The sequence below is a fragment of the Natator depressus genome, chromosome 22 (genome assembly GCF_965152275.1).
Source record: "Natator depressus isolate rNatDep1 chromosome 22, rNatDep2.hap1, whole genome shotgun sequence".
Lineage (NCBI taxonomy): Eukaryota > Metazoa > Chordata > Testudines > Cheloniidae > Natator > Natator depressus.
The window spans coordinates 13,724,297-13,752,296 of record NC_134255.1 but is presented as its reverse complement, the minus strand read 5'-3'; the positions used below and the strand labels follow the sequence as shown (position 1 = coordinate 13,752,296).

At 42.7% G+C, this 28,000-nt stretch overlaps 2 protein-coding genes across 2 annotated transcripts; both read left to right on the top strand.

The window, feature by feature from the left end:
- Window positions 1–473: 473 nt before the first annotated feature.
- Window positions 474–5,724, top strand: POU2AF1 (POU class 2 homeobox associating factor 1). The gene is made up of 5 exons (XM_074936530.1): window positions 474–480; window positions 699–826; window positions 3,382–3,424; window positions 3,520–3,791; window positions 5,265–5,724. Exons 1-5 carry the CDS (start codon window positions 474–476, stop codon window positions 5,574–5,576), a joined length of 762 nt encoding a protein of 253 aa, XP_074792631.1. The 3' UTR covers window positions 5,577–5,724.
- Window positions 5,725–9,680: 3,956 nt separating this feature from the next.
- Window positions 9,681–26,956, top strand: LOC141975864 (NF-kappa-B inhibitor delta-like). Its single transcript, XM_074936529.1, has 7 exons — window positions 9,681–9,758; window positions 10,192–10,338; window positions 15,293–15,344; window positions 16,878–17,047; window positions 19,015–19,131; window positions 25,678–25,842; window positions 26,885–26,956. The coding sequence occupies exons 1-7, from the start codon at window positions 9,681–9,683 to the stop codon at window positions 26,954–26,956; spliced, it is 801 nt and encodes a 266-aa protein (XP_074792630.1).
- The last annotated feature ends 1,044 nt before the right edge of the window (window positions 26,957–28,000 follow it).

Genomic DNA, 28,000 nt, shown 5'->3' with positions numbered 1-28,000 from the left:
TGTACTACATGATGGCGGTAACTTTTCATTAGTAACCATGTCCTCACAGGCTTTAAATATGACTGGACTGATATCACAGTTTATTTAATAGAATCCGTTCACTGTATGCTGAGCCTGATGTAACACACCAGACTGCTCAGATTACTAACAAGCCTAGTCTTGGGGCAAGGGGATGGAGGTTTTGTTTTGGGGGGTGAGGGGATAACAGCTGGGTCTGGCTTTACTGTCAAGTCTGCAGTATTCTGCCTACATTTTTCCATACATATATTTTTAAAAGAATTTTCTTAAAAATGTACAAATATTGGGCCCAATCCTGTGGCATCTCTGCGGGTGATTGTAGCCAAATGGGAGTTCTGCATGCAGACCTGCTCATTTCATTTTAGCTTGCCCTGATGCTATGCAGATTACCTTGCTGAGGAGCAATCCCAGGGCTTCTGTTCCATGAGTTGCTGGAGAATGAGTGCATTGCCAGCATGATATGTACGATACATAAGGAACACAAATCTGGAGGCAGACTGCACCTTTTTAGTATCAAGGAGCAGCATTAACTCTGAGCTCAGGAGAACCTGTTCTAGGAGGCAAAGAGAGTCATATTGACAGGGCAGTCTGCAAAGAAGGGATTTTCCTAAATGGCGATTATGGCCTAGCACTGGTATAGGGGTGAAGGAAAATAAATGTCACCAAAATATATTTCTCAGCTTCTGCTTCAGAGCATCAGCAGCAGCCACGACCCTATCAAGGTGTCCGTGTAAAAGAACCAGTGAAGGAGCTACTGAAGAGGAAACGTGGCAACATTCATAGTGTTAATGCAGCTGCAGCGACAACGGTAAGAAAAAACACAGAATGCATGAGGAAAGCTCTTCCTTTCTGACTGAATAGGCACTCAGTCCCTGTCTCCATCATGTGCTCCTATCGATTTTAATGGAAGTTGAAAGAACTCTGTACCTTGCAGGATCAAGCCCTTAGACAGGAACAAAAGGAGGCAGAGAAGTTAAGTGACTTGCTCGAGGCCACAAGTGAGTTCAGTTTCAGAACCAGGACTAAAACTCAGTAGAGTGATGCCCAGTCCAGTGCTTAGATCACGTATCTTTCTAGTGCTCATTTATCAAGACAGCAGGTTACACTAGCATAATCAACGCATTCAAGACCATGAAACTCAGCAATGCTGAAGTTGTCAAAGGAGAGAGTTAGGTGTCCAACTCCCATTGGCTTTCAGTGGGATTTGGGCACCTATCTTCTTTAGGATTCTTTGAAAATCCCAGCTTAAAATACCCAAATCAGCAAAATAAGTCAGAGGATTCAGAATAGTTGCCTTATGCAGATGCACTTTGTATCATCTGGGATACAGAAATGTCTAGTTCTTAAAAATCCACTAAAACTTTGTGGAGCTATTTCGCCATGGAGTCTAATTTCCTATTTTGTAGTGTGCTGAAAACTCTCTGTTATACACGTGACCTGCTGTGTATATACTGTTCCAGCCAAAACGTGCAAAGCTACCTTAAAAGCTACCGAAGCTGTCCAAAAGAGCTCTCTAGCCCCTCATTTCCTATACTTAGGGTATGTCTACACTATGAAATTAGGTCGAATTTATAGAAGTTGGTTTTTTAGAAATCAGTTTTATATATTCGAGTTTGTGTGTGTCCCCACAGAAAATGCTCTAAGTGCATTAAGTGCATTAACTCGGCGGAGCGCTTCCACAGTACCGAGGCTAGCGTCGACTTCTGGAGTGTTGCACTGTGGGTAGCTATCCCACAGTTCCCGCAGTCTCCGTTGCCCATTGGAATTCTGGGTTGAGATCCCAATGCCTGATGGGGCTAAAACATTGTCGCGGGTGGTTCTGGGTACATGTCGTCAGGCCCCTCTTCCTTCCCTCCCTCCGTGAAAGAAAAGGCAGACAATCGTTTCGCGCCTTTTTTCCTGGGTTACCCGTGCAGACGCCATACCACGGCAAGCATGGAGCCCGCTCAGCTCACCATCACCGTATGTCTCCTGGGTGCTGGCAGACGTGGTACTGCATTGCTACACAGCAGCAGCAACCCATTGCCTCGTGGCAGCAGATGGTACAGTAGGACTGGTAGCCGTCATCATCATGTCCGAGGTGCTCCTGGTCGCCTCTGTGAGGTCGATCAGGAGCGCCTGGGCAGACATGGGCGCAGGGACTAAATTTGGAGTGACTTGATCAGGTCATTCTCTTTAGTCCTGCAGTCAGTCCTATTGAACCATCTTATGGTGAGCAGGCAGGCGATACGGATTGCTAGCAGTCCTCTTGTACCATCTTCTGCCGAGCAGCTATGAGATGTGGATGGCATGCAGTCCTTCTGCACCGTCTGCTGCCAGCCAAAGATGTAAAAGATAGATGGAGTGTATCAAAACAAGAAATAGACCAGAATTGTTTTGTACTCATTTGCAAATCCTCCCCCCCCCCCGGCCCCCCCATCTAGGGGACTCATTCCTCTAGGTCACACTGCAGTCACTCACAGAGAAGGTGCAGCAAGGTAAATCTAGCCATGTATCAATCAGAGGCCAGACCAACCTGCTTGTTCCAATAAGAACAATAACTTAGGTGCACCATTTTTTATTGGAACCCTCCGTGAAGTCCTGCCTGAAATACTCCTTGATGTAAAGCCACCCCCTTTGTTGATTTTAACTCCCTGTAAGCCAACCCTGTAAGCCATGTTGTCAGTTGCCCCTCCCTGTGTCAGAGCAACGGCAGACAATCGTGCATCTGAGTTGAGAGTGCTGTCCAGAGCAGTCACAATGGAGCACTCTGGGATAGCTCCCGGAGGCCAATACCGTCGAATTGTGTCCACAGTACCCCAAATTCGACCCGGCAAGGCCGATTTAAGCACTAATCCACTTGTCAGGGGTGGAGTAGGGAAATCGATTTTAAGAGCCCTTTAAGTCGAAATAAAGGGCTTCATCGTGTGGACGGGTGCAGGTTTACATCGATTTAACGCTGCTAAATTCGACCTAAAGTCCTAGTGTAGACCAGGGCTTAGGCTAGGTCCATTTATTCTGGTATTTAAACTCCTGGAGGGAAGCAGTTTGACTGTATCTTCACTAACAATAAAATTCACTCTGAGCAGTGGAGCCACACAAGGTCTCAATTATCATTTAAATCCCACTTAAGCTTCGGTGGAGCATGGATCTTGTGCTGACACACTGCAGAGGGGTGAATTTCACCCTGAGACAGTTTTCGATAACTGCTCTCATACCTGTATAACACAGGCATATGGTACCGTCTACCAAGCAAAATCTAAGAGGCAATTGATGATAATATATTTATTGCTACTTCAGCTCCGAGCAAGAGTTTCTCAAGATATGTTGAGTTTAAATCTTTCAGGCATAACTGATATCTGAATATTCTTCTTTGTTCTCTAGGTTGTTTTGCCCCATCAGCCACTTCCATCCTATTCACCACTTGGTAATGCTTCCAAACATTTATTTCATTTGTTCATCAGCTCCGTTTCAGCCCATGCTTTGGCTGACATTTGGTACAATTCTCTTCTTATTTTGCAGGCCAGCCTTGCATTGATATGGATGTTACTGCCTCTTCATTGCCAGTTACCGATGAAGGGGCATTATGTTCTGGTTGGCTCTCTCAGCCTTCTCCTGCTACTCTACAGCCCTTAACCCAGTGGACAACATACCCAGATTATATGTCACATGAAGCAGTCAGCTGTCCATACACAGCAGACATGTATGTTCAGCCTGTGTGTCCCAGTTATACACTTGTTGGACCCTCTTCAGTTCTGACTTACGCATCCCAGCCGCTGATCACCAATTTTGCGGTAAGCTAAAGATACCCAGAAATAAAGGCAAAACTGTTTTCCAGTAGGAACTATGAGAAGCCCCATGTATCTAAATTTATCTTTATACTGTGAATTGCTTGACATCCCTGCCTCACATTATAGTGTCAAGGATGATGTCTGCAGTAAAAGGTTACACAAGTGGTGCTGAAAAATCAGAAGTAGTTTCCTTTGCCATAATTGCGTATGCAGGGTGAACAGTCCTGAGAAGTGAGACTGAGTAGAGAGACATGCCTTAGTGACCCTCTTTACAATCGTCATGCAACTGTCTCTTCCTGGTGTGAGTCTCTCGTATGGTTTTCTACGTGAGCCACAAATTCCTGTTATTAACCTAACTGTCTAATATGATGGCCTGATTTACTCTCTGCCTGGGCCTGGAAATTAGGGGGATTGTTCTGAGAATCCTTGTGGTTTGAGAGGGATTAAAAGATTTGACTATGTTGAAGTCGGAGTGAATCCAATTTTCTTAACAAAGCTTCCCTGTTCCATGCGCTCTCAAACCCTCCAGCACTCACCACCTAATTAACTCCTGAACCATTCTGCATTGTTCTCATGAGACCCTCTCCAGCTCCCATTGAAGTCAGTGGTAGGACTGCCATAGACTTCAGTGAGAGCTGTATCAGGCCAGTGGGCAGATTTTATCTTAGGAGAGTATTGTTTGCAGCTCAGGAAAAATAATGCAGAGCAATAAAGTCATGTTGCTATCAGCTCCAACTTAACAAGGAATCCTACAGCTTTGATTCATGGTGTTCATGAAGTTTCCATTAGAGTGGATCATAAATTATAATCTTCTGTCTAGATGTGAAGAATATCAGATATCAAATATATAATAGGCTCTGTTGTTTGGACAAACAGCTAGGACAAAACTGCACTTGAGAATCCTAGTGTTTTAGATGCTGTTTCTGAGTTTATTTCAATACAGTTTTTTCAGTAAGGATGTGGTTTGTTTGTTTTTAAATAAAGCCTCCAGGGAACTTGCTTTCACTGAGAAATCTTATGGTGTTTAAACATGACCTTGACTTAGCTGACATGATGCTGACCATGAGTGACTGGTGGTCAGTGTAGACAAGGACATGTTCAGCATCATATCAGCTTACCCTGACACATTCCATCCGTGTTGAAACATTATCAGAGAGCCACAGATGAGGATAGAAGGTCCAAAATACAATTTATAATAATCTTGAAAGGGTGCCTTGCAGGCTTACAAAAGTGAAGGCAGGAGGGAGACCAGAAAGGTGATGGGAATGTGATATGTACGAGTATATTAACCACTGCAAAAACTTTGAGATTGCACTTGCTGGCTTGCTGGCAGCTGGGGTTTTAACCAAGTTACATCCCTCTTTCTGGTGAGCTTGTGAACATTTTCATACTGGACATGAAACTTTATGGAGCCAGGAAAAGATGTTTTAACTGTGATAGTGAGTATCCTTATTCTGGTATCTTTGTACTTAACAGCCAAGAAGCACCACTCCAGCCGTTGTGCCGCAGCTGGAGGTGACAGACCAGCAATCCCCTCTTACCTATTTCCCATGGGCTCAGCCCATTTCTGCATTACCAGCGTCTACCCTGCAGTATCAGCCAGCTTCATCCTCGCTTCCTGGGCCACAGTTCGTTCCACTTCCTATTTCAATTCCAGAGCCAGCCCCACAGGAACTGGAGGATGCAAGAAGAGTGATCAGCACTCTGCCCATTGAAAAGCTACTTCTAGAAGATGAAGACAATGATACGTATGTTTTAAATCACACTCTCTCTGTTGAAGGGCTTTAAAGTCGTATATATGGGGCCTGATCCTACATTTCTTGTTCACCCAAAACTCCAAGTGAAATCAATGAGAGTTTTGAGTGTACAAGAAAAACAGGTTTGGGCTATTTATTTTCTTAAGATTTTTGTTGTCAATCACCACTAATGTTCTCTGAATATGAGATTTGCACTCAGGGTGAAATTTACCTGTGTGCACAGGACTAGCACGAGACTCATGTACTGCTAAAGTCACTTTTAGTCCTTTGTAGTAGAAATTTTGCAGTGCATAGTTCTTGTGCTGGCCCTCTGCAAGGAGTAAATTTCACCCTCATATGTGGAACATGGGCTCAAACTGACCTGGGTTTTTAGTAACATATTTGCTAACCCTGTAGTGTCTGACTGTAGCATCTGGATACACATATCTTAAGGGTGTCTTAGAGGGTTTACTTTACAAGCCATATTTTCTTGAGCTGTGTGTAACGGTCACACAACTATATCTTTGCTTTGCTCAGACAGAGGAAAAGACCTCACTACCTGTGCTTAATAAATCTTTTTGAAAAAGGCCAGCTTAAGTGTGGGGCCTGAAATGAGATGGTCCTTTAATTGATAACGATTGAAAAATTTCATTGTATGGTTATGAATATTTTTACTCCTGTGATAGCACCAATTGTTAGCCAGTCGGAAGACCAGTAATATAAACAGAACTGGTGAGATATGTGTTAGTGTGAAAAGAGGTCACCAGCCAGAGAGGAACACAAAATTACGTAGGCAAAGAATTGTACAATTGCTTCTTAATTTCATTTTACTGATCATTCTTGCAAAATGTACAGACTTGTCTTCATGCAGAGCTCTAGCTCAGTGTGAGAGGGGTAATTGGACTGATGCATTTTCAGCAATCAGTATGTGAAATGTTCCCCTTTAAAACTGGGAGAGTCATATTTTACGGCTGCCTCATGATGTTGTGTGTTGCACTAAGAGACAGAACCTGGTCCCAATGGGATTACAAGATATGGCCCTATGTCAGGAGATCACTGAGAAGACTGGGCCTTCCCAAATTAGGATGGGTGTCTGGCAATACTGGCAGCACTGTCATTCAGTCTCTTGTTCTTGGGCCTTAGTTCAGTTTACAACGATGATAAACAATCCTAAAATTGGAGACAGGTCATGTTAAATTAGAGACCTTTAATGTACTTTATTGACATTGAAAGTTTCTCTGTATTCCAGTCTTTTAGAGTCACAGGCATATGCAGCATAATTATTGCATTTTGTTTTTATTCACTGGAAAATGAATAGCACATACTGCCCCTTCTAAAGCTATTGTAAATATCACTACTGGTGTTCCCTGGCATCATGCCACAGAAAAAGATATTTGCATGAGGACATATCCATTTTTAACATTTGTTAACTGTTTTCTTAATAAACAAGGGACTCCTAGATGATGAACACAATTTCTCTGGATTTTTCTGCTTCAGAAAGCCCAGGAGCCTTAGATGATTGTAGCATTTAGAACTATTTTTGGAATTAATTGATTCAAAGCGTTGTTACCTTGCATCGGTTAACTAATTGGTGCCCACTACTCCTCCTTCTACCCAGGCAATATTCCAAATAAGGTCACAGTTTTTGCCTGAGTGAGGACTGCAAAATCGGGTCCAGTGTCTATAAGACTTTCAAAGCAGGTTTCACTATTGACAAATCTAAAGGATTTAAACAACAGATCATGCAAATGATCATGAAGTTGTCTGAAAACTGCAGTAGTTTAGGCTTACTGGTATTAGTGGCTTAAATTTGCAGAAAAACCCAGCAAAGAAATTAATTAGATGAGGCTTGATGTACCACTGTGTTACTCCAGTTTTATGCTGGTAAGAGAGTGACACCAGCATAACACCGGGGTGGTGCAGTTGTGAATCAGGCCCAATTGTTTGCCAAGATTTACTTGAAACTTTTTTTTTCATTTCACTGTATGTAAAATCTCCCAGTTGTATATAAAATGATGATGTGATGTCTATGGATTTCTTTCTGGGTTGTTCTGTTAGATTAAAAAAAACAATTTTCAATAAAGATCTACAGTAACTTTCCTACGCCTAGAGTGGTTTTTTCATACTCAGAGAGGTATCCCATGGCATTTGACACAATATAAACATACTGGCTTGGAAATCAATAATGTTAGTTTGATAGCATGGTTACCAGACTATAACCAGCGGTTCATTACATGGCTTTGTGTTGATTTAATGTATGCTAAAAGAGACTCTCGTGAGCCAAATATGGGCTCAAAACCTTCCTCACTCAAGTAGTCCTTTCTTATGCAACTGGTCCTGCAGTCGTGTTGTTATTTATTTGTGTTACAGTAGGGCCTAGAGAGGCTTCAATTAAGAGTGGGGACACATTGTGCTAGACACTGCACAAACACATGCTAGGAGATAACCCCTACCCTGAAGAGCTTACAGTCTGAGTAAACAAGACAGAGTGACTTGTCCAAAGTCAGAGACCAGGCCAGTGGCAGAGCCAGGAATAGAACTGAGATCTCGTGACTCCCAGTCCAGTGCCCTAGCTAGTAGATCACATCACCTCCCAGTAAAGATGTCCATGATCATGCTCTATGGACCAAACTCTCTGCTGGTATAAATGGCTGAAGTGCCAGAAGTCAGAGGAGCTGTACCCACTTATATCAGCAAAGAATTTGCTCATACATATCTGCCTGCACTTTGGATGCGGGTTTGTTTGCACTTTGGATGCTGGTTGTTTGTTTGTTTCCACAGCTGTGCATCAGCATTTCAGAAAGCAGATGTATGTTTTTTTTTTATTAATTTGGCCAAGCTAACAGGAACTCTAACCCATCTAGGTATTGTGACTGTTAATTCACATATCAGCACCTTTTATTATTTTTCTCTTTATGTCCAGGGGTGTGGTCTACCTGCTTTAGCTTATATACGGCCTAACATGGCCCAGGTCCCACAAAGCTTCATTCTGTGCACATTTGTCCTTATTTTGGGAGAAATAATCTAGACAAAAGGCCAGGGTGAGTGGGACTGCACTTAATACTGAGGCTGGCTGGAAATCAGATGCTCAGTTAACATTGTACATGTTTTTTAGAGTGCAAACTGTGCCCTTGAGGCAATAAATTTGTGGCCATTACGTAGGACAGAACAGAGTTGTCTAAGAAAACAAGCATTTGTCCATCACTATATTATTCTAAATGAAAAATATAGAACAATATTTAATAAGGAGAAGGATGCCCAAGTGACTGACATCACAGTACTAATGCTTACAGGGTAAAATTCCCCCCTGCACACAGGGCCAGCACAAAATTATGCACAGCTTAAATCCCACTTGAAGACCTCAAAGCAGGGTTGAAGTGGGACTTAAGTGATGCATAACTTTGTGCTAGCCCTCTTCAGAGGAGAATTTCATCTAAACTGCAGAATTAAGTGCAGCCTAGGTGTAGAATTCTCCCCATCATTAGAGACCTCATCTCCAATGAACCCTAAGCTGTAAGGAATATTTCTGCTGTTATTTTATAACTTGATTGCACTGTGGACTTAATAGCATCAACATAACATTCTTTCCTTCAAGCCACTAGCTTCGAAAAACATGTAGAGCCACCTTGACAAGAAATTCTGGATTTATCCTAGAGATTAAATCATTTAAAAGAGGATCTTTGTTACTTTTGATGCACAGGTATTACCCATGTGTCCACTGCATATACATGGGATAATGTAATACTATATATATATTACTGGACCACTGCAAGTATAACGTTGTGGTTCTATTAAGTAGGACTTAAGAACTGCCCAGTGCACAGGGGTGAATTTCAGTCCCGGTAGAGAGCATTCATCTGAAAGAAAGCCTGTAACTAGGCTGTACAAGAATTGAGTAAAACTGCATGCTATTGAAATCAATAGGTTTAACTCATGGAAGTTAGCACTATGTCTGTTTTCAAGATCAGACCTTTAAATGGCTCCTCAATGCACACCATAGGCCCTTTCTGTGGAGTCCAACTCTCATAGTAGAAAACCACAGACCAGATAGTGCTGCTCTGTAAAACTGTTAATCTCCAGGATGATTCGTGGATAGACAATGATCAGTGTCTTTATTTACTGTCTTAGAATTCTACATATTTATGCAGCTAAAGGTATGAGGGAATACACACTGGCAGCTGCAGAGCGTATGAGAGAGCTGCGAAGACTAGATGCCAAGGAGCACAGAGGAAAGGTAATGTAGGCACTGTACCCCGCTCAAACCAGAATAGCAGCATTTAATTCACCTCTGTGCCAGCACTAAGCCTGAGCATCATTTCATTCCCACTGAAAAACACATCTCCCATACATGACTCATAAGCCTTCTGAACACGGGTGAATTTCATCCTGGGGACAAGTACAGGATTTATTTCAGTTTCATGCAAGGGCCTTATCCAGGCATGTTTCTGTCTCTTTCTATGCTCAGAAGGGAACACTGTGTTTCTCATAACACTGCCCATGACAAGAGTTCCATGCCTCTCTAACAGGAGCATCCTTGGGCAACATGAGGGCTCAGTCTTCCCATGAGTCCAGCATGGAGTCCCTCTTCCTCCACATGGCCTTTTCTTTTTTATTAGTTTCACTGTTGCCAGTGTCTTGTATTGTATTTGTTTTGCTGCTATTTTCAGACTCCCCTGTTGGTTGCTGTAACTGCCAGACAACCAGCCATAGTCTATGATTTGATACTGACAGGGGCTGATGTCAATGCTGTGGACGATAAAGGGCAATCCGCTTTACACCTCGCGGCAACTTATGGATATGCACAAGTCATCCAGGTAGGAAGAGGGTCCTTATTTTAATTGCAAGCAATATAAAAGTGCAAAGAAATCACAGTATGGAGTGCTGTATTGAAAACCATGCTAAAGTTTCAGTTCTCAGGGGTTTCCTGGTCCTGCTTGCTGGCTAAGGGGCTCTGTAGTGAAATATGCAATCTGGGTCTAGCAGCGGTAAGTCTGCAAAGAGCCAGTCTAGAGCAAGCTGGGTGAATTGTGCCTCTGTGCCTTAGGGAGCAGCATGCATTGTCCCTCTCTGTTTTTGGTTCTCATGTTGTGAAGGTTCTGGATTGCAAGAAATAGTGTTGCACTGCAACCTTCCAGGAAGAGGATTTTGTTTTTATCTAACTTCTCAGTTTGTATGCCGTGACTGTAACAATCGATTGAGAGATGTGTTTCCAAAATGAACATCTCAGAAGTAAATATATCCTTAAGTAAAAATCTTTTGGCTTGATTTCATTCTTTCCAGTCCTTTATTAGGAGTCTTTTTTTCCACTTGCACCTAATATGTCGACCCTTCACTTCAAAGGAGATGGCTGTATCATATCACAATCTTGCTACTCGTGTTGTGGATGCTAGCTCCAAACCTGATAGAAGAAATCTAGGCATATTATTGTTATTGTTTGTTATTTGCATTACAGTAGTGCCCGGGGCCCCAATCAGACCTGGGCCTTATTGTGCTAGGCACTGTACAAACACACTAAGAGACAGCTCCTGCCCTGAAGAGTTTGCAATCTGAAGAGACATCATGGAACAAGTGGGTGTAAAACAGAAGGAGTCACAGGGAGGGAGACGGTAACAATGAGAGGAGCACATCAGGTCAAATTACGCTTTCATTTACACAGGTGTAAATCTGGAGTAACACTACTGAAATCAGCAGAGTTACTCCAGATATATATCGTTGTGAATGAGAGCAGAATTTGGTCCCTGGATACATAGACTAGCTACCTACACAGTTTGCAAAATCAGATATATTTTTAAAATTCTGAATAGAGACAAGAGCTACTGATGTGGATTTTCAAAGGCACAAAGAGGAAGTAGGCATTCATGGCAGACTCTCAGCTGCCATAAATTGTCATAGCTCTATTGACATCAGATTGATCAGCTCCCTGGCTCCAATGCTTACTGAAAGTCAATTACACCTGACTGCCCTTTGTGCCTTTGAATATCTCTTCCGTTAACGATAGCAGTAAACTTTGTGGGCCACCTGCCGAGCCATTATTTCCTTTGTGTTTCAGCCTGCCTTGTTTATAGCCAGATTCTGATCCACTTATCACACTGAATAGTGCTTTATTTCGGGTGATCATATATCCCATTTTGGCCGGGACAGTCCCTTTTTTAAGCCCTGTCCCAGCCGGCCCGACTTTTTTTTTTTTTTTTTTTTTTTTTTCAAAAGTGGGCATTTGTCCCATTTGCTCTTGCTGACTCGATCAGTTGGCAAGAGCATACGGGACAAATGCCCACTTTTGTCAAAAAAGTGGGGTGCACGGTGGAGGAATGAGTGGGGGGAAGGCAAGCAGAGGTGCCAGCCCTGCATGGGGCAGCGTGGCAGTGTTCCAGCAGGCAACAGTGTTCCCTTCCGACTGGCAACAGTCTCACGCAGGGGGAAGGGGACTCGGTCGAGCGGCTGAGGGTGTCCCGTTTTCCTTTGGGGAAATATGGTCACCCTAGCTTTATTCTACCAGAAATCCTATTGACTTGAACAGGATTTCTCGCAGAGAAAGGTACTACCCAACATGGGTGAGTGTATTGGAATGTGGCCCTTTAGTAGATCATCGGTTGCTAATAAACTTTAAAAAAGCCTTTACCTCTCTTTCTATTCATACCAGCAGACACCGTAGGCAGCTTCTCTAACAAAGTTCTGGCACCCACAATGCTAGGATTAAGGTAGGGCTGTTCCTCTAATGATGGCTGCATTGTAAATGAAAGAATGTAGCAGGATCTCCTTAGTTCTGGCCGTTTGAATTCCAGCACTGGTTAACCATGCCTTATACACAGCCCTAAATTAATTCATAAATAGGAAGTTAATATGTAACTTTCAGAGTGCTTAAGCCTACATTCTTTTCACTCAGCCTCATAAAGTGCTGAATATGACAGGGAGGATTCCGCTGAAGGGAATGTTTGTGGGGCACTTGTAAAACCTACAGAACCCTTTTTCATGGAAATGCATCTTTTTCACTTAAAATAAATGCTGCAAAATACATTCAGGCTCCCCAGTCTGTGAATTTTTAAAGTTTAATTCTGAACTTTTCTTCTCCCCCTTAATTAACCGAGATTAATAATGAGGAAACTCAGAGCTATTTGTCAATATTTTGTCTAGATAAATCATTCACATTATGTAAAGTTGGCTCTGATTCCAGGTGTCTCTGAAATTGGGGCCAAATTCAATGAAAGACTTAGTGTCTCATGCCTGTATGTTAAGTATTAAGGGTTCTGAATGAGTCATTACAATACAAGTATTTATATTTGAAAATCTCAGCTAAAATGCTAAGCTATGGGGAAATTAGGTTATTCAACAAAAGTAGGGAAAATGTTATACTTTCTAATATTTTAGATAAAGAGCCTGTATGAAGCGTCACTTCAAATCACCACTATCTGGGAAAAAAAGAGCTGAATGTTTTCAAATTAAATCCAAACAATGCTCATTTCCATAGAAATTCTTAATGGCTTTTACTAGTTTCATTTGCATACGGCCCCAGATATTACAAGCAGGCATGTTTGCTTCAGCCTGCCATATTGCTACACATGAAAATTTTACAATATGAACATTTCCAGTGTCAACAGAGCTTTAGGAAATGAAGTTATGCTGTAAATGATAATGTGTGGAGACAGCTTGTTATTTATATTTTTCTAAGATAGCTCTAAATAAACGTGTTCACGTTACAGGGAGGGTTAAAAGGCCTGAGTTTATATTGTTTGTTAACCCAGTACAGCGTGTGCTAAAGAAAGTAGGCTGAAGTACTTGACCATCATTGACATAGATGCACTGACTAAAATTTATAGCTGTTAAAATAGAACTCAACAGAATTAATATTAAGACCTGTTGTAAGGGCTTAAGTGGGACTTTAGTAACACAACCTGGGTCTCCGGTGTCTACGATGCATTATGCAAACCCAAATCCAATCACCCATATCCCAGACTTCCGAGTGCACTCCCAAAATGTGGTCACTTTAGCCCTTAGTTCGTGGTGCAGTGTGGGAAACCTTGACTGTCCACAAAACTTAACTGTCCAGAGGACAAAGAAGGGCAGCCCATGGGAGGGTGGGATACTTTTGGTAGGCTCCTGGAGCATGAATCCCATGGGGCTGCGTCTAAACTGCAAAGCAACAGGATCCCAGCTTGACTGAGGCTCGGACCCTCCACCCCAATGGAGTCCTGGGACCCTGGGTCCGCACGATTTGTGTGTTGATGGAAGGGGAGTTATGCTTGAGCTTGAGTTTGAACTCTGATATAGCCATACCCACATAGATAGGCTTTGTGCAGCTTTGTGGATAGGATTCACAGCCCAGTGAGTGAGTAGTTTGAAATCAAACAGTAGTTACCCTGTCTTTTGCTCTGGCAGGCATGTTCAGTATCAAAGTCCAGTGCCTCTGAATCTCTCATATACAGGACAGTTCAGCTTTCCTTTGGGCAGTACGGGTCAGTACATCAATGACCAAAGTTCAAGTTATGGCCAAGGTAACCGGCAAAGGGGAGAAATGGGTTGATGCCCTTCTTTGCTCCTTTGTGACGGATAAAGAAGGTCTGTAAGGGCTTGGCTATTACTAAAGGGAGCAAAAGTGTTCTACATGTTTTTTACATTAGAAATTCAATTGTTTCCCTCTGTTTTTCTTGGTAAATTCTATGATCCAGTAGGATTATGATATCATCAATATCCGAGGGGAAACGACATTTACCCAGCCGATTTGTGATCGTGGCTGGTCTCTCAGTCATGCCCAGTAGTGACCTTTTATACTGTAAGCCCTTTGGGGGAAGGTCTTTCTTTCCATAATCATAGAATCATAGAAATATGAGGCTCCAAGGGACCTGGGCAGGTCAGCACTGCCCTGCTTTGCAGCACGGCCAAGTAAACCTAAACCATCCCAGACAGGCGTTTGTCCAACCTGTTCTTTAAAAGCTCCAGTGATGGGGATTCCCCAATCTCTCTTGGAAGCCTGTTCCAGAGCTTAACTACCTTTATAGTGACAAAGCTTTTCCTAATATCTAACCTAAATCTCTCTTCCTGAAGATTAAGCCCATTATGCGTACATACAGCGCTAAGCATGAAAGGGCCCCTGATCTCTGCCTGTAGCTTTTAGTTGCTACTGATGTACAGATTATTATTAGAATTATTCCTCTCTAAAGTTATTTGAATTAAACATATTTTTAAAAACAAACACCCTGTATGCGACAAAAAGAAAAAATCTGTTTGTTAATGATTCAGCCCCTGCCATATCCCTTTGGTTAAGGATTGAGAAAACTCCCAATCCACAATTCTGCATCCTCCAACTAGACATCCAGCAAAAACAGGTAAGATTTAACATTCCTGATATTACCAATTAAAAAACAAGCAGAAAAAAAATCCCTTATCCTGCACAAAATAAATAAAGAAATTAAATAAAAAATGGCCTTCTGTATCCATCATAAAGAAACAGAAAACGTGCACAATACTGTTATTTCTCCTACTCCTGCCACCTTTAATACCTGAAAGCATTTCCAGACAAGACGAAATAAAGGACCACCCATAGTTTTACAGTTGGGACAAAATAATTGACAGGTTTGAAACAATTGCTAACTCCAATACGTAGGCTAAGTGCATGAACATATAATTGGATTCATCTGTATTCTGGCATCAACAGAAATTCTTGCCAATCAGTTGACTGGGAATATTACAAATGTTTATGAATGCTTTGACTGGTTTTTGCTTTAAACAGCATTTTGCTGAATTTAATTTCTCCTGTGCTTTTGTCAACTCTAGGTTATTATGTCACTAGGTTTCCCTCACGATTTAGAAATGAAGGATTTTGAAGGTAAGATAATTTGAGTTTTAACTCTTTCACATTTGGTTTTGCAGATTTTTATGTTGGCATTATAACAATGAATAATAATTATAATGAAGAGATGAGGTGGGCGAGGTAATATTTTTTACAGGACCAACCACTGTTGGTGAAAGAGAGAAGCTTTCGGGCTTACACAAAGCTCTTCTTCATGTCAGAAAAAGACAAGCTCAAATGCTTCTGACCTGAAGAAAAGCTCTGTGTAAGCTTGAAAGCTTGTCTCTCTCATCAACAGAGGTTGGTCAAATGAAAGCTATTACCTCACCCACCTTGTGTCTCAAAGATCCTGGGACCAACATGGCTACAACAACACAGCAAATAATAAGTATAATGGATATTTGGGGCTCAGATATTTGAATTCAATGAGTTTTGCGTGTGCAAGAATATCAAGGAGAGTGTTGGCATCATAGGCTTTGTTTCAGCAAAGCACTTAAGCTATAGAATTCAATCGTACTTAAAACACATGCTTATGTCCCCTGTCTGAATAGGGATTTTTTCCTGAACTGGGACCATAATGGATAACAAAGTCCTGTATAATATATAATATAATGGGTTCTAAGGTTTATGGGTCTCTAATTACGTCTCATGTATTCCCAAGCAATTTGCCATTCATCACTTTGAGTTAATTGTACACAAAAATAAGGTGCCACAAGTACTCCTTTTCTTTTTGCAAATACAGACTAACATGGCTGTTACTCTGAAAAATATTCCTGGAATTCTCTCAGAATGGAGGGAACTGTGTTGGAAAAAGAGCTGAAAATAAGGCAAAGATTCAGAGCTAGTGCAAATGACCGATGATGATGATGATTTATTTACTTATTTTTGTACAACGGTAATGCCAAAAGGCCCCAATCACAGATCAAGGCCCCAGCGTGCTAGGCGCTGTATACAAGTCGAGAGCTCACAATCTAGGTTTCAGAGAAGATGCTGCACATAGATGAAACAGACAAAAGAGGGAGCCCTGACTTTACCGAACAACTTACATTGTTGTTTGCAGTGCTGTTGTAGCTGGGATACGGTGCACTGCAGACCAGGTGAGTGAGGTAATATCGTTTATTGGGCCAGCTTCTGTTAGTGAGAGAGACAAACTTTCGAGCTTACGCAGAGACCTGAAGAAGAGTTCCGTAGAACTCGAAAGCTTGTCACTTTTGCCAACAGAAGTAGGTCCAATAAAAGACATTACCTCACCCACCTGCTCTCCCAGAACCACTTAGGGAGCCAACTCTTCTCAATATGTAAAGATTCACTTTGGCTCCCGGTGCCACTGGCATTTAAAATCTGTGTTAGAGACACATTCTGTGATTTCCCTCTCCCTTGAGGCCAGTGTGTCTTTGTGGCATCTCAAACTATATGTGTGAGACCCGTGTCTCTCATGAAACCTCTTTTGTCATAACTGTCACTCGGTGAAAGGGGGCCAAAGTTGTCTTATTTATTTATTTTCCCCTTTATTTAAATCAACACTTTATTGAAACCATTTTAACCTTATTTCCTTTTTTTTTTTTTTAGGCCATACCCCACTTCACTGTGCTGTTCTGTCCCATAATTCCCTGTTCCGAGAGCAGCAGTGTCACCTTACACTAACTGAGGATCAGAAAAAAGAACTTCAGTACCAGAGTGAGGAGGTGCTATCATGTATCCACCTTCTGGTGCAGATGGGAGCCTCCATCCACAGCCGAGTAAGGAGCAAACTTTGTTGCTTTCTGTGGCTGAATTACTGATAACACTGTGTCATGGAGCAAGTGCGCCCAGTCTCTTCTTGGGACAGGGTGGGGGTAATGATGGTCCCGTGGCTGAGTCTATACAACCATTGCTTGTCTTGGAATAGCTTGGCCTAGGGGTAAAAGTCCATATGGTTTCCCTCTCTCAGGGCTGTGTGGCCTGGCAGCCAGAGTGAACAGGGATGCCCCGTCAGCAGGACTGTGTGACCCAATGACCAGAGTCAGTCTAACTGCTCTCTCTCAGGGCTGCGTGGCCCAATGGCCAGAGTCTGTATAATGGCCCTCTTCAGTAGGGCTATTTGGCCTGACTGCCAGTTAGGAGAGAGGGCCGTCACCTGGGGGAAGCAGGAGTGTGGCGGCCGGGTGGGGGACCTGGGCCCTCCCTTCTCCACCAGGTCCCAGCTCAGGGCCCTGTCAGTAGCAAGTATGCCCGCCAGTGGGGAATCCACCTGAAACACGCTGACCACACACAGCTCAATAACTAGACCCCCTGAGCTACTTCCTACCTTGTTCTTGATGCAGCGTCCCCGGGGTCTCTGGGCTCTTCGGTCAATGCCGCTCCCAGCAGCTCTGACACTTCTTGGGTGTCCTCCGGAGTCTCAGCGTCCCTGGCTTCCACCGTCTGGGGCTTCCACGGTTCCCAGGCTGGAGCTCCAACATGTGTCCTCCCTCTTCAGCGGTCCACCCTGAATGAGCCAAGGTGCTCCCTTTTATATCTAGTCTCCAGCTGGAGCATGCCCAGCGGGGGCACAGGGGCAGGGCCTCCTTGGCCCGGAGAGTAGAGCTAACCCTTGCAGTACCAGTGCGGGGCACATGCGCCCTGTCACACACTGTAATATAGCAGTAGCACTTGGGAGTCGGATAGATGTCTCCAAAACAGGAGTCCAGTTCTAGAATGTAACATTTCTGTCAGTTCTAGTTGTTAAACTCTCTCCATTATGTTCTTGCTAGAGCTGGCTGAAAAATTTCAATGAAAAAATTCTGGAACAAAAGTACTGCAGAGCCAACAAACTCTAGTTCACACATTGAAAACTTTAAAAAATAGCAATAAAAGTGGGGTAGACTGAGATGGTTGTAAGATGCCCTGACGCCAAGAAGTTGAGATGTAATTGCAGTAAGATTGACTTTTTCAATCAAGTCAGTATCACGGATTTCATAGTGAGTGATGCAGTGTGTGATGCAGCTATTTCATGTGCAGTATTTAGTAAACAATTAGAGTATTCCTACCCAGATTATTCTATGGCAAAAGGCTGCATTCTTCTTCTTCTATTATTATTATTTTATTTATTAAACTTCTACAACATCTTCCTTTTCACAATCTCAAAGCAGAGTAAAATTCACTCCTGTGCAAAGGTCCAACACAAGGTCTTTGCATCACTTAAACCTCACATAAACCCTATTTCAATTAATATATAAAAGATAGGTATTATTAACATTTTTATTATTTGAGAGAGAGATTCCCCGGTCCCTCAAGTTTCCTCTCTGCATTCATCTCCTCCTCCCATGGTACACAAGGCTTACTAAAGGGCAACTGAGGTAATTCTTACAGGACCCTTTCGGGGAAGGTGTTTTTGTATATATAAGCTGAATGGGATGGCAGTACTAAATTCATATCACAGAGATTAGAGCAGAGATGTGTTGGCACTATATTACCAAGTGAAATAAGGAGCCTCATCCTTTTTCAACTACATGATCATGAAATGTTGGCCAGTGGCATACTGGCTGAGCATTTAGGGGCTTTCAGATAATTTATTCTACAATTACTTTATTGTTGCATGTTCAGGACCAAATCCTGTATCAGCATAATTCTCCGGGAGTCAGCGCTGATTTACCCCAGTTGAGGAGCTAGCCTTTAGTCTTCTCCAGCGAATTTACATAACATGCTAAGCTCTTTGGCAAAAGCTTTGTTGTTGTTTTTTTAACAGGATGTTAAAAGCAACAAGACAGTAGTTCATTACACGGTACAGGATGGGAACATCTCCCTGCTCAAGTACTTCTTGGAACTAAATACTTTCATGTCTGAGGACTTTATCAACAGTAAGGTGAGTTAGGGCTGGCACTGGTGCATAATTTGAATGAACCACAACACATGGGGTATTCAATGGAAATGCAATATAACAACTGGATTTCACAGGAAAAGATTTTTGCATGCAAATATAGCAAACTATCCACACTAAAAACAGGAAAATCAATGAACTGTGCAACTTTTCAAAGCTACCTTGAACCTGTGTATCCTGTTTCCATTTATAAAACGTATTGCAGGTAATATTTTCTAGAAGGCATCATGCAGGAAGCTAATGTGAGAAACAGAATATGGAGCTTTACATTTTGACCACGAATAAAATAACATAATTTGTATTGCTGTTGTAACACTCACATACCCAGATTGGGTTTGGAATCGCATTGTGCTAGGAGCTGTATTAACAAAGATGAGCGATACTCCCTGCTTACAGTCTAAGGCTCTGATTCAGGAAAAGCAGCCCTAGTCAGAAAAGCATTGAAGCACATGTCTAATTTTAAGCACATGCTTAAATTCCATTGAAGTCAAGGGTGTTTACCCGTGTGCTGAATGTTAAGCATATTCCTCAGTACTTTCAGAGTCCGGGCCTAGAAGACACAAAACAGATGAATGGTATGGGGATGAGGCTAGAACATACAAACAGGTGACGGGTATGGGGATGAGGATAGAACATACAAGCAGAGGAATGTGGGGAGGAAATGCCACTGCTTTGTTACCTACGTGTTTTGTTGCATCTTTTATTTTATTTTTTTAAAATTGGGAGTAAGGTAGGGTGGCAAGAACAGGGGCGTTAGGAGAAGTGAGGAAGTAGAAAGAGAAGGAAGGGAAGAGGGACAATTATAGCTTGTCACCTTCTTAGGTATAAACAGCAGACAGGTTTTTGTGGGCATCACAGCAGAGGTAAGCCTTAAAGAGGGATTTGAAAGGAGGATTGAGGACTGGCTGCATGGATTGTATTCAGGAACGTTTTGCATTGGGGATCACTGCCCCATTGTGCTAGATGCCCTACACACACATCACAAAATGGCAATCCCTGCCCTAGGAAGCTTTGGCCCGAATTTTTAAAGGTATTTAGGTGTTGTGGGGCTAGGTGTTGCAATGCCTAAATATTTAGGAGCCTAAATCTCATTTTCAAAAAGGATTTAGGCATTTAGGAGCCAAGATCCCATAGACAGTCAATGGGATTTAGGCTCTCAGTGCCTAATTCCCCTTTGAAAATGAGATTTAGGTTTCCACATTTTTTAGGCATTGCAGTGCTAAGTGCTGCAATGCCAAAATACCTTTAAAAATCTGGGCCTTACATTCTACATGGAGCATCGAATCTATACTGCATTGCAAGGAGTAGTATTCAAACATGGATCTTTGGCTAAGCAGTGAACAGCTGACACAAGGAGTGAGGGAGATAAGCAGAGAAGGGGTTGGGAAGGAAGGGGAAGGACAAGAAAAGTGATTACTCAGTGAGGATGAAGATCATTATTGAGTCATGTTGCAAGCTGAGCAAAGAGGCCTGAAATGATGCATTGTGCTGTTCCGCTTCCCAGTGCGATACCATGAGTGAGCAATAAAATGCAGTGCGTTTCAGTCTGCGTCTCTCCCCCATCGCCTGTGCCATCCACAGTATGGAGCCAGACTCTTGGAAACAGCTCTGCTGCTTAGGGCTCATTCCAAGGACCACCAGCACAATCGTTTCCGCTCCAAATTATTTACACCCTTGAAGCAGGTCCCAGAACCGTGTGTCTATTTTGTCGGAGATCAGTGAAGTTGTTCATCATCATGACTAGCTGTAACTTTGGGCTTGGAGAATGTAAATATTTTACTGTACATTTCCAGTTCCTGGAAACCATAAGGAGAGCTAAGGGGAGATAAAGAAGTGACATACAGCGGCCGATGAAAGCCGTGACCCAAAGTTGCATTTCAAGAGAAATAGAAGGAAATCAGCCTGGTACAACTTGCTCTGTTGCCAAGCCTCTAAAAGGATGTCTACACTGCAAAAAACCCAAACCACCCACGGCAGTGAGTCAGAGCCTGGGTCAGTTGTCTCAGGTTCACACTACAGAACTAAAAATAGCAGCGTAGATGTTCCCGCTTGGGCTAGAGTCTGGGTTCCGAAACCTGGCGAGGTGGGAGGGTCTCAGAGCCCGGGCTCCCGCCCAAGTGCCAACGTCTACACTGCTATTTTTAGCCCTGTTATGCCAGTTCCCCGAGCCTAAGCCAGTTAACCCGGGCCCTGGGCAATGGGTATTGTGAGCGAACTTCATGACATTTATGCTTTAGTAGAGACCGTCCCCCTGACATATTTTCTGGAGTTTTTACTCATCGTGGCTTGCCTAGCAGCTAGACATAATGGGCAGACCCTCAGCGGATGTAAATGGGAGCTGTTCTTTCGGCTTCAGTGCAGCTACGCTCCAGTCAGCAATCTCACCATCTGTTCAAGCTGCCTCAGCCTTTTTTTTCAAAACCTTCTTATTTATTATTTTTCACACCCTGCCAGCACATTTATCAGCCCAGCTGAACTTAGCATTGCAACATTTCTCGCCACAGAGTGACATCTGGGACAACACCTAACACCAAACCATCACCACGAGTGGTAGATTTGTTGAGACTGGATGTACATTTTTCAGCACCTGTCATCAGCTGTGAAGAAGGGGGAAAGAAAGTTATTCATCTAATGTCCAGAAATGAACATGGTTTGATACAGAGACTGAGAGAAAGCTGTACAATTAAATATTATGTAGCTCCATTTACCCCAGCTGAGGGTCTGGGCTTATAAACACACAGATCCAACAGCAGAAATTCACTGTCATATGTACTCTGAAGTGTGGCTTCCTACCCTCATGTCAGCCTCTGACTTTTCAACGTGGCCTTATTGAGGAATCCTCCTTGTCTAGTTTACTTAACCGTTCTCCATTGGATTCAGCAGGAGAGAAGATGTTATTCAGTTCAGTTAACCCTGGTGCTCAGTTTTGTGGATGCACAAGTGACACTTGCATGTTTCTTCTTATAAAGTTCTATTTGACGGGGAATGGCACGTGCCTTTTGCTCTTTGTGGTGGGACAAAGATCTGTAAAGAATAGTCTCTCTCCTTACCCTTAATTTTTTGAAACACCCTGGTCTTTTTTGCATCATTCTCTCCCTTTATCTCTTAGGACCCATTGTACGGGCAATAACTTGTCCATGGGGTTCTGGTATCTGACACTGTCTCCTGATAATAATCCTGTAGGCTCTTTCTACATTGATAGGATCATCTGGAGTCTTCAGCTGCTCTACTGTGTCTCTTGTAACCATTATTTCCAAGAAAAAAAGATTACATCGTTGTCCTCTTGTCTTTCCTGTAGTTGAAGAATGTGAAGAATTTGAGCCTGCACCCGGCCCTCATTTTGCTCTAATTTCTTTTCAGCAAGTTTCAGAAGTTTCTGCACGCTGTTCAGCGTCTGCTTGTATTTCTTCACAACTGCATTGGCCTTGGCCCATGGGGCAGTCAAGGCCTGCTGTGCTCTTTCTAAAGCACCCAAGAGAGAGTCTAGAGAGTCCCATTAGATTCCTGTCTGACTTTCTCCCATTTATGTTTAGCAGTTTACTAAAAGAAATATCCTTGCAATATTTACTAGCAAGTGAGATCCGGGGCAAGACTTCTTAAGGGAATACTCAGATAGTACAGGCCAGAGGCCAGATCCAAAGCTCAGTGAAAGAAGTGGGAATGTTTCTACAGACTCTAATGGGCTCTGTCTTAACCTTATATATATAAATTGATGGATGGATGGATGGGGCGGTGAGGGAACAGGTGGGTAGATAGATGGGAGTCAGAGGCCAAGAAAGTGGGTCTTGGATCAGGGAATAAGTGCACTGGCAAGTTTTTAACTTGTTTGCTTTGCTTGTTGGGATCCTGGCTATGATTCAAGATCATGCCTATGTATGCAAATACCAGCTTCATTGGGATATTGAGTAAAATCTGACTGAAAGCTGCCACTTTCGATGATCTCCTGCCTCGATGGGTCTGACTCTTTACCTGCTACAGTGTGGAAATTCAGTGATCTGCCCAATACAAAGTCATTAACATTAACAGTTTCCCTGGAATCTTGGAGGAGTTCTCGAAAGTGCAGAGGGGCTTGGAGACCCTGAACTCCATCCCAGGGCCGAGTACGCAGCAAATACTGAACCACAGCGCAGTTTGGAGGAGGATGAGATTATGAGCCCACTGTGCCTCGAGGCTGCAGCCTGAAGTACTCCCCAGTAGGCGTGCTGGCGAGATGGGCATAATACCTCTGGGAATGCTGGAGGAGAGCACATGGCAGCAATTGCTGGTGCACCTTGTTACAAGGTGTGTGTGTGAAATCTAGTGCCACAGCTGGCACTAAAGTCACCAGTCTCTTGTGCACCAAAAGCCTGATCCTGCATGCATTGAAGTGAATAGCAATGCTCCCTCCATGAAGCCATAAGATCATGCCCCTGTGCAATAGGAGAGACGGCTCCCTGTGTTCTCTATCCCTTGTCCCCCGGCAGGACTGGGCATCATTTAGCCTGTAGTGTCCCTAATCCAACTTCCATTACAGCGAATGCAAAGGCTTTAATGAGAGTTAGCTCAGGCTTTATAAGATTAAGAGTCTTATTTGCCTAGCTTAATGCTTGGTTTCTGAAGATACCAGGGTTTCTGCCTCAAGACTGTTGTCAAAGATACAACATATAAACACAGATGTTTCATTTTTTCTTGAAAAGCCATATAAATAGCTAAGTAACAATAATTTTGTTTTATGGGATGGTAAAGTTGACATAACAGATTTGCTGATTCAGAACGTGTAAAAATACCTTGTTTCCCTAAAAAAAGCTTTTAAGAATTTCATGTTTGTTTGCTATTTAGAGGTGTGTTTCAGAGTATCCTCTGCATCAGAGGTGCACGTGGAACAAAAATTACTAACCACTCCTTCTAAAATTGGTTATCATTTGTGTCCCGTACCTTTTAATGTCATCCCCTTTCCAACTGAGCTCATAAAATAACTGCAACTGCATATCAGTGTGTAAGAGCTAAGTAGTATTGTTTGTTATTTCATCAGTTAATAAATAGAACAGAGGGAAATGAATTAGAACCACAGCAGGTGAAATGATAATACAAAGCTCAACAGAGCACCGTCTGTGAGGAATACATGATGATTTGAAAAATAAAAGTTATGGGGCTGGTTAAATATATTATCAGTATCATAGAATCTTTAATAAATTAGTCCCTTGCCCTCTATATTTCTTTTATTAATCCTTTGTCACCAATCCTATTGACTCTTCTGGCTGTGCAGCATGACAGGTTTTGTCCTGTCCTGTCAGATAACAGTGATAGAGTTCCTCTCCGGTTACAGAACGCAGTTTCAGGCCACCTACCGACCTGGCGAGGAATTACATTTTTTTTTTTTTTCATTTTTAAGAATGGTTATGTTGAAGGACCCAGGAAAGCACTTAAATATGTTCTTAAATCCCATTGCTTTTCATGGGACTTAAGCACATGCTTAAAATTAAGTACACGCTTACATGCTGTCCTGAATAGGATGCTTTCCAGAGATGGGGCCAATGACAGGTGTGATTTCTTTCACCTGCCCCAGTACTTGAGCCCCCTTATATATACAGTCCTAGCATATATTCTTAATAATATTACATAGAGATACATGGACAGCAGTAACCCTTCGAAAACTGGACACTTTCGAGGTGGATCACTTGTTATCTGAGTGTTTTGCAGTAAGTTCCACTAAGGACACTTGCCCAGTGATCCGGAACTTGGAAGAGCTCTAGCAGTAATAGGCAAGGTGGCTGGGACTTGCTTTTTTTGAAACAGGAAAGGCCCAGTGGCCAGGAAATCAATGTATTTTAGCTACAAATATAAATAAATATTGTTCCTGATCCTCATTTACACTAAAGCCCTTTTACACTCTTCTGGCAGAGGCCTTAATGTGCATGTCAGAGCCGTGTAAAGCGGTGTTAGTGCAAATGAGAATCAGGCCCATTATTTTCAGCTATGATGCCCTACGTGAGCTAACACATGCCATCGCACAATTGTGTGTAGTGCATCCACGTGCCACCAGATTTTACTTTGTCTATGTAAAGTTAGTTTCTTGATAAGTGACTTTTCTTTAGCCCTTCAACTTCCTTCTACAAGGCACTTTATATGGACTGAGCCCTTCTCTTTTTGCTAACAGCTAATCTGGTCCCTGCCACCTAACAAGATATGGTTCTGCAGACATTTGCAGGCTCGTTGGGCACATTGCTAGTCAGGTGTCTTTTGCTGGCCTCTGAGGTACTGCTACAGCCAGGTATCCATTCTTAAAGCATCAAAAGCCACCAACTCTTAGAAGCAAAGCTTCTCCAACTTTGTAGCAGGTCTATTGAGCTGTGGTGTTTAGAATAGGCATATATAAGTAGCAGATAATGGAGATACCCTAAGGTAACCAATATTTTCTGGCCTCTTCATCTCTAATTGAGAGTTTTCCATTTTTTGTACCCTTTTAAAACTGAAAATATTTTTGCGGGGAACTGAAAGATACAATTGAACCATGGACTGTAAGGTGTTGTTGTTTTTTTTTCATTGTGCTAGGCTCATGGTAACACTGCTTTGCACATGGCAGCTGCTCTTTATCAGGACAAAAATCAGGAAGAAATTATCAAATTGCTCCTGGACCATGGGGCAGACCCAAGCATCCGAAACTTAGACAACGACCAGGCAATTCACATGGCACAGTCAGGAAAGGCTGGCGATCGGGTAAACATTACATATGGTTTATACTCTATAACTCTCCCTGCCTATTAAACATAGACATCATGTATCTTTATCGAAAGAAAGAAATCAGTTATAGGGAAATTTTGCTACTGAAATTCCCCGATTGAAAGCCTCTGAAACAATGGACCTTCATTCCATTCATAGTGGAGTCTCCACTGTGCTAACTCTCCAGATCCCCAGCAATTACCATCCATCAGCTAGGCATTAAGGCCCAGATTTTCAAAAATGACTGTTGATTTGGGGCACTTCCATCTTCAGGGGTTCAACCTGAGACCTTTTAAAGGGCCCTGATTTGCAGTAAATGCTGAGCAACCACCCTCTGAAAATCAGGCTCCTTTAAGGTATGTCAAGTTGGGCACTGAAAATCACCAGTCACTTTTGAAAATCTTTGCCTAAATACAGTATTTCAGTGGGATTCTCCCGTCCCCCTCCTCCTCTGTTCTATCTAAACAGGGGAGGAGGAGAGAAATTGTCACTGCTCCATAAAGAGTAAGAAGAATTTCCAACTCCAGTGTTGTTGTGGTTGTTCCAAGCTGGAGTAAAGAAGAACTCGTTTTGCTACAGTGGCTTCCTACAGTTAGGACCTAATCCACGGCCTATTGAAGCCAATGGGAGTCATCCCAGAGGCCATCCTCTCTCTCTCACACACGCACAGTTCCCTCTGCAGCTGTTTCAGGTGAAGAAAGCCTCTGTCACCATTCCCAAGTGAATAGGGCTAGCTATTATGCCAGATAGGCTCTCCTCTGTTACAGCGAATTTGGGTCTCCCCTGTACTGGGGGGTGCACACAAAGGGCAATGCCTACTTTGGCAATTCCATAGCCAAGGAGCATAACAGAAGTATTAATGGATGCTCTGGAGATCTTAGAGAACTGTCAGCACATTGCCTGCTGTTTACAGTGCCTGCATTTGTGAAAAGGTCACTGGAGCCCATTCTAATTGACAATGGGATCATATACATCCGCCATGTACGCATCCACCCACAATTTTACATGAGGTATATTAAGTCTTTATATCTGTTGGCAGGTCAGGCATTTGCTGAAGAAAGGGAGAGTCACGTCAGCATTTGTTACCTGCCGTCGAAACGCGAGATCCTAGATCACCTGCCAATTCAGACAGGGTTTTGCCTTGGTTTCCTGAGAAGGCACCTCCTTTCAGAAAAACTTGAAGTCTTTAAATCAAGACTGAATGACTTTCTAAAAGATACGTTCTAGTTTTGCCACAAATTGTTGGCCTCAGTGACAGCGATTACTGGGTGAAATTCTGTGGCCTTTGTTATGCAGGAGGTCAGATTCTAACTGCCCCTTCTGGCCTTAAAGTCTATGAAAATCCAAAGGTTTCAGTGATGAATTGTATGGTGCAAATGTGCTGTAGCCACTAAGTTGAGCTCACCATCGTATGAATCACTTACAGATTTAAACTAGTTTAAATGGTGGATTCTCTGTCACTTGAAGTCTTTAAGTCATGATTTGAGGACTTCAGAGACTCAGCCAGAAGTTAGGGGTCTATGACAGGAGTGGGTGGGTGAGGTTATGTGGCCTGCCATGTGCGGGAGGTCAGACTAGATGATCATGGTGGTCCCTTCTGGCCTTAAAGTCTATGAGTCTATGGCATTGTCATAGTTCACCTGTGTGACCACCAGTGCGTCTGAACCTAAGACATCTAAAGTGAAAATTCCTCTTGTCCATGAAGCTACTATCAATTCTGTTCTTCAGTATTTTGCATGAGAATATTGAAGTAGCCACACTTGAAAGCTTAGGTATCGTGCTTCTGACTCTAAGGGGGGAAAACAAATGCTCACAAGGATAAACATGCAGGACCAGATCCTCAGGTGGTGTAGGTTAGCATAACTCCGCTGAAGTCAATACAGTTGCACTAATTTACACCAGCTGAGAATCTAACCCACATATTCTATTTAGCATTCAGAAAAGTTAATTTAACAACAGTTCCTGTATGTAAAAATAACAGACCCGGCTGATCATTTGAGTTCTTCTCTTCTTTTAGGACTGTCCTCCTACAGTATGTGCAATGACTAATGGGATTTTGCAGCTCCAATCATGTAGTTACAAGAGTGCAGGAAATCACTTTGTCCTACAGAAGACAGGTAATGATCACTGGCAAACATGGTGACATGTTATCTAA